The 6,967-nt window shown below is 46.1% G+C and overlaps 1 protein-coding gene across 7 annotated transcripts in view; it reads left to right on the top strand.

Annotated features, from left to right (window-relative positions):
* Tk2 (thymidine kinase 2) overlaps positions 1-6,967 on the top strand; it is a 37,535-nt gene that overhangs the window by 320 nt on the left and 30,248 nt on the right. For 6 of the 7 annotated variants that reach the window (XR_010047001.1, XR_010047000.1, XM_063247453.1 and 3 more), the window contains exon 2: positions 713-750. Coding sequence is in view for 4 of the 7 variants with exons in the window: in XM_063247453.1 (XP_063103523.1) it covers positions 713-750 (38 nt within the window). In the remaining 3 variants the exon portion in view is untranslated. Of the gene's footprint in view, positions 1-93; positions 255-712; positions 751-6,967 lie in introns of those variants that run through there. The other variant, XM_013154914.3, reaches the window with a different exon arrangement.

The raw sequence follows: 6,967 nt of genomic DNA, 5'->3' as shown, positions 1-6,967 counted from the left end.
TCCTCGGAACTGCTGCGCGGGGCGGGGGCAGTCATCCGCCTCGGTCTGGTCGGCGAGCGGGTGGCTAGCGGGTGGGGTCAGGACCCGGGCGGCGTGGAGGGATTCACCTCAGGCGCTGGGGCTGCTGTGGCCTTCCGGCCGTGGCCCGGGTCGGAAGGGGACTGGGAGCTGCATTTCACAGCCCCCGGGATCGCAGTTCTCAGCGGGTGGTGTGGAGAAGGGAGGCTCCTGGCGGCCTTGGGCCCTTGCCGGCAGTGAGTACCCCCACGCCCCGAAGGAATGGACCACGCCGTGGTATTCCCTGGCGCCTCAGAGACTCCTGTGAATTGGGTGGATGGTGCTGTCTGTCCTGGCAGGCACAACAGCCTGGGACCCTCCCCAGATTTAAGCTTTCCTTCTGCTTTGCTGGAGAGGGCTGAGTGCAGGCTGCTGTGCCTGTCCAGTGAAAAGATCCAGTGGGAGGACTAAAAGGAAGCATAACAGGCAAGAGGAAAAAGTCCGAGCAGTTTTCAAGGCCAGATTTACACACACAACCCAGTTGCATGATGTCACACATAGGTGGATGGGGGGCACTATCTTTACCCACCTACTGACATTCCCAAGAGTGGAAAGCATTTTTAGGTACTGTTTTTGTGATCTTTTAGCAAATTAGCACAGAGAGGAGTAAGTAATTTAAAATTGAGTCTAAAAGTTGATTTCTTTTCTTTTGTAGATAAAGACAGAGAAAACGAAAAAGAGAAAAAATCAGTGGTAAGTCCTTGTGTGCAGTCCCAGGTGTGGGTAATTTTTGTTTATTTTTTAAAGAAAGCTAGTGTACAGAGTAAAAAGCAAAAATACAAAAGGATCTTCTTGGATAAGTATTTGTGGGTGCCAATGATACAGGGGAATGAAACTCCCGATCAGCTACTAGTCTTGTACGAGTTTCTGTTCTCTAAATCGAAGAATGAATTTTAGGAAAAACGGAGGTTAAGAGTAGAACGTATTTTTTGAGAGATAGAAAGCTTCTTGTTACACAGAAAGGGTCCCGAGTGGGTTGCCAAAGTCTGTCTTTTCTATGGACTTTTATAGAGCAAAACCACAAGATAAGATGGGTGCAAGCTGGGGAAAACATGGGAACTAGCAAGGCAGGTGGGCATGAGGGAGAAAAAAACTATGGTCAACCAAAAAGATTAATTGCTCAGGTAAGATTGACCAAACCAGGGACAAATGAGGAAGCCAGTGATGTAGCAAGTAGACAAGCTTCAAGAGCAGTGACTCTTCCTGTGGAGGGTTGGGATGGTAACTCCTGGCTTCCTCAAGGTGATCCATACCTATTTAGAATATCAATCCCTGATATTTATACGTAGGGTGTTTGTTGCATTTGTTTTGCCTTTTGTTTTGAAATCTGGCCCTCAGCAGAGGTGTCTGTCTCCTCCAGGGTTGCAAGGTATCTGGACTTCAGGATTGGTTCCTTCAAGGGCCTATCTCTGTCTGACTATAATATTTTTAACTAACTCAGCTGCTTGTTAACACCGTGACACACTTACATAATCCCAGTGGTTTGGGAGGCTGAGATAGGAAGATCATACATTCAGGCCAGGTCCATTTACTCAGACCTTGTCTCAGAAATCAGAAAAGGGCTGAAAGTGTAGCTCAGTGTGAAGATGTTGGGTTCGTAAACAAAACAAAAGCAAGACAAAACAAAAACATCTATCTCCATCACTGAGTCTCAGGTCCATTGTCTGAAGGCTGCCTCTGTTACCAAGTTCTTGTTTGTCCTTTTCCAGAGTCTACATAGGTAGGAGCATATATCTACTTTTATCTTTCAGCTAGATTGGATTCCCAAAGGTAATCCTTCAAGGGTAATTGTAAAAGGATTGAAAAGTGCTCATCTTGTGTAGGGAAGGTTGGGTAGAGCAGCCAACATGTGAGGGGAGTATGCTGGTCACTTCCTGTAGTCCTGTGCTCAAACTGGTAGATGGGGTGGGACCAGAGGGCACCCATGAGGGTCTTCTGATGTGGATTCTGTCATGGAGGTGATCTGAGGTGCTGGCTCTGAGGTGGAGCTGTGATTGGTGTGAGGCTGGAAAGCAAAGGAAGTTCATGTTGGACATGCTCATGGGAATATCCCTGGGTGTTTAAACTGGCTGGGATTGGGGCCAATATTTTGGTCACCTTCAATCCAGGAGCTAAATTTCCTTTTTCCTTTTTTTGTCTTTTTGAGACAGGGTCCCCTATGCAGTTCAGGCTGGCCTTAGGCTCACTTTGTAGCTCAGGCTGATCTTGAATTTGCAGTGATCCTCCAGCCTCAGCCTCTCAAGTGCTAGGATTACAAGAATGTGCTACCATTCTGGGGACTAAAGTTCTTAAGGCAGTGGGAAGTGCATTATTGTAGTATTAAGTAGTTAGCTAATATCGATGTAGCTTGGCCTTGTAGGTGCTTCGTGGATGTGGTCTGACCCCTGCCCTCTAAGTAGGAGGTGGTATGGGCTCAGTGATGCCCCTAACTGTTTGATTCCTATGAAGTCCTGAGTGGGAGTCCTTGAAGGAGTGGCTTGGTTGTGGTTGTTCCCTTGGCCAGGCTTTACAAAGGGTGGAAGGTGTGGTAGACTCCTGGCATCGCAGAGTGATGGAGAGGGCCTAGGAGGGAGTAACTTCATAGGAAGAGTACTAGTGATTGAAATGATTGAGATTAATGGAAGTTTAATAAGACTGGAGGAGAGGATAAGGTACAGCAGGCAGCACTGTAGATAGAGAGAAGGACACAGAGTTAAACTGGATAGGAATTAGTGCATTATTGCAGTATTAAGTAGTGAGCTAATATTGATATAGCCTGGGCTTGTAGGTGCTTTATGGATGTGGTCTGACCCCTGCTCTCTAAGTAGGAGGTGGTATGGGCTCAGTGATGCCCCTAACCATTCAATTCGTGGGGAGTCCTGCGTGGGAGGTCCTTGGCTAGCACATGAGGACCTGAGAATCAGCTCTTGTCATTAGGGAGGGAGATGGCAGTAAAGAGGTCAATGGTAGATCTAGGGCAGCTGTGAATTTGGAGACTGTAAGAAAGAGGGCTGACCCGTTAGGGAAGCTTTGAAAAGCCTTACTGTTTCCTGAGAGGTGGAGGAGAGTTGGAGGTGGAAGAGTTGGAATAGAGGGAACTGAGGTACAGGTGCAGGTCACAGAAGGAAAAGAACTTGCAGGCTTGGACTTGTGGCCAGGACCTAGGGAGGCGGCTGGGCTTGAGGGTATGTGGAAGTGTTGGGAATAGATCCTAGCACACAGGACCACAGTAGGACTTTAGCCTCTGTCTTGGTTTTCTGCTGCTATAATAGACTTGGCTAGCCTATGATGGACAGAAATTTATTTGGCTTGTGTTCTGGAAGCTAGGAAGTCCAGGATCAAGGGTACTGCATCTGGTGAGGACTTTCTTATCGCATATGCACTCTTCTAATCCCATAGTGGAAAAGAGTCAGAATGAGAACAAGGGAAAAATAGAGCGAGAGAACTCCAGTTCATCCTTTTATCAGGAACCCCCTCCTGCAATAATAGCATCAATCCTTCTGAGAACAGAGCCCTTATGACCTAATCACCCCTTGAAGGTCCTGCTATTTGGAGTTTAGGTTTTCAGGACACTAACTATGGGGGCACATTGAAGCCACAGCACTTCCATGCAAATATGATTTGGTTTCCTTGTAGGGAGAGATGGTGGTAGACCATGGTGGAGGGTCCTGGAAGTCAAGACTGGAGGTGGTGAAGCCAGCAGGAGGCTGCTTCATCAAGGAGTAGAGCATTTAGCTAATGGTTGGGAGATGGACACAGATATGAAAGATGATAGGAGGTAGGGCCCAAAGGAATTACTGGTTGGTAGGTGTTGCTGGGTGAGGAGAGATGGCCAGGATGTTGAAGATGCTTGTCTTGTGTGTAGCTGTCACATAAGACTGTTACAGGATCCAAAAGTTGAGCACCACATCACAGTTTATAGAACAGTTGACAGAGTGTAACATCCACAGTAGTATTGTAATACCAGATATTGAGTACAGTTATCCAAGTATTGTAATCCCTTTTCCAGTTTTCCTCACAATCCTAAAAGTTATATTTGTAATTCCATTGAGACATTATTGAAATCCCAGCAAATTAATTCCAATGTACCACCTCCAATGCAACCCACAGCAAGAGTAAAGACACCAAGACACATTCAAAGTTAATGGCAGCCAAGGGGTTCTAAGTCCAGTCCCCACGAGGATGTGCAGAGAAAGGCCTCGATCCTAGGCCTCTCCCAGAATTTATTATCTTGTGAAGAAGCAGGTAGCTCAAGGATGAGTGACAGTGAGAATGGCCAGAAATACGCGAGGAACTTGAGCTGGCTAGCCAGGTAGGGAGAAAAGCATCTCTGCAAAATTCAGAGATATACAGAAGGATCAATTTGTATAATTTAATTAAGCAACTAAATTGTTTTAGGAGGCTGCTGCTTAGGTTTCTGATATGTAAACCTTTGTACCCTGGGGAGTCATAGCCTCTTGATCTTGAGGCTCGTACCCAGTTGACATTCCTGGAGCCGACTGGCTCTGCCGTCCTGCTATGCTTATATATTTTAGAGAGCACTATGAGAAAAGAGGAGACTGTCTGATGGCTTTAGAGATTACATACCAGTACCTTGGCTAGCTTTATTTGCAATGCTTAGAGCCAATTAAAGAGAGAAAAAAATACCATAGTCAGCCCTATACATACCAGTATAAAGAAATAAGTCTTCATATAATCAAAGTTGCAGCAGTCATTCTGCATTCAAGGGGAGTCACTCAAGTTGTCTCCCACAAGTATGTGTTAAGCTTTTGATTTAGAGTGTCCCCCCCAAAAATCTCATGTGTTCACAGGTGGGACTTTTAAAAAGTGAGTGAGTCATGGTACTCATGAGTGAATTAATCTGCTGCTGCAGACATGGCATGTGTCATTAGGAGGTGGGGCATGGTTAGAAGAGGTGGTCACTGAGGATGTGACCTGAAAGGGTATCTCTCCCTGTCCTTCACCTCTCTGCTTCCTGGCTGCCGTGAGTAAGTTCCTTTTCCTTTACCATGCCCTTTTGCTATCCTGTCTCTGCCTTGAAGCCAGCAGACGAGTGACTGACTGGTAGTGAACCAAAATAAGCCTGTAAGTTGGGTATGGGACTGTGTCTTGAATACTCAGTGCTTGACACAGAGTAGCCTTCACTAAGCAGTTGAAAGACCCAAAGATAAGCAATATGCATGGGTGAAATAAGCTGGAATGTAACAGTGTTTGTTTCTTGGTATTGAGATTATATGTGACATTTCCTACTTTATGGCTTTATTTCATTTAATGGGCATGAGTCCTCTTAATATTTTTAGATAACGCTTTAAAGCAGAACTGAAAGCCTTCTTTTTCTTGACTTTATCCCATCTGTATTCCTATTCCTCATGCCTTGCTTGCTCTAAACCAGTAGGAGGTTTAGTTGACCTCATTCCAGATCATTTTCCAACTCTTTAAGGCTTCACAGTGGGAATAGGGACAAGTATTTTGGAAGAAGGCCTCATCTGAACAACATACTAGTTACTGCAGTGCACAGGAAAGAAAGAGTCTGTGTAAAATGATGTCTAGGTTGAGCTCTTTTTAAATATCCAAGAAGAGAAAAAGTAGTTTTCTTTAGAGATCAGCAATAGAATAATACTAAATCCAGTAATGTTGTAAAGGACTCTCTTTGTGGCCTTTCGCACACTACCTTGGGCTCATTTTGTGGTTTTGGGTTCTAAAGGAAGGGGCTGGCAGTGACCTGGGACTGGAAGGTGGCCTAGCATCTATTGGAAGGGTGATTGTCAGTCCTCCTGGATACCCATTAGGATCATGGTAGGAGAACTTCACTGCCAATGACAGATTTCTGCCTGCTGGATTCCACTCATAGTAGGTATAGTGGGTGTGATAAGGTGAGATGGCCATTCATGGCCTGTTTTATGTAGAGCGACTGGGGCTCTACTAGGGGTTGAGAGAAGGGGCCTGCCTGGCCTAGATGTGAATTCTTTGTGCTTCCTCTGCCTTGTTTAGTATTTTGGATAAAGCCCAAGTGGCCCACATTCCTCTAGGTGTTTCCATCCCGGGTTTACATAAACCACCAGGCCACCAGGCAACAGGGTGCTTCCTACTGTTAACTCTGTGCGCCCCACAGGATGTCTGAGTGTTCTCAGGAGCTGGTTTGTCTTCTTACATATGTGGAGATGCCCACTCCTTCATGTGCTGTGCTAGAGCTGAAGCCATTTGTCTTATGTCACCGGCAGTGCCTGGCTGAGCCAAACCTGGCCAGCAGTGTAGGACAGCTGGTCAGATGACTTCAACTCAGAGTCTGGTGCTACCTCATATTTCACAGGTCCTCTCTGGCTGAGGCTGGAGTTCAGTGGTAGAATGCTTGCTTATTGAATTCAGCACCCTAGGTTTGATTCCCAGCACAGCAAATCAAAACTGGCTCTGCTAGTGCTTCTGATGTGTCAGGAACTACACACTGTGAAACTCTACTCTAGTCCTAAGGCACTCAGCCTTGCCTGTACTTGAAATCACTGGAGGGGCTTTAAAAGTTATTGAGAGGCTGCCGTGGTAGTACATGACTCTAATCTCAGCATTTGGGAGGCTGAGGCAGAAGGATCCTAAGTTGAGCCCAATCTGGGCAATTTAGTGACTTAGTGAGACCCTGTCTCAAAGTAAATAAAACATTTAAAGAAGTCTAGGGAGGCCAGGGATTTGGCTCAGCGGCATAAGTGCCTGCCTGGCAAGTGCGAGGTTGTGAGTTCAATCCCTGGTACCACAAAAAAAGAAGTCTAGGGAAAAAGTCAGATTGCACTTCACGAGAATCAGCCATACTGGAACTGGGAGGAGCTGACCAACAGGCCAACTAACCAGCCTTTCTGGTAAGCTATGCAGCCTAGGAAGAGACAAGTTAGTTAATGCTTGCTGTGAGCCTATGCACTAGGGCTGAGAATCACCAGCTCCACGC

The sequence above is a fragment of the Cavia porcellus genome, unplaced genomic scaffold (assembly GCF_034190915.1).
Source record: "Cavia porcellus strain 051 isolate PalLab524CR breed Dunkin Hartley unplaced genomic scaffold, mCavPor4.1 scaffold_4, whole genome shotgun sequence".
Taxonomy (NCBI): Eukaryota; Metazoa; Chordata; class Mammalia; order Rodentia; family Caviidae; genus Cavia; species Cavia porcellus.
Note: the sequence above shows the minus strand (reverse complement) of the source record. Positions and strands in the feature narration are given on the sequence as shown.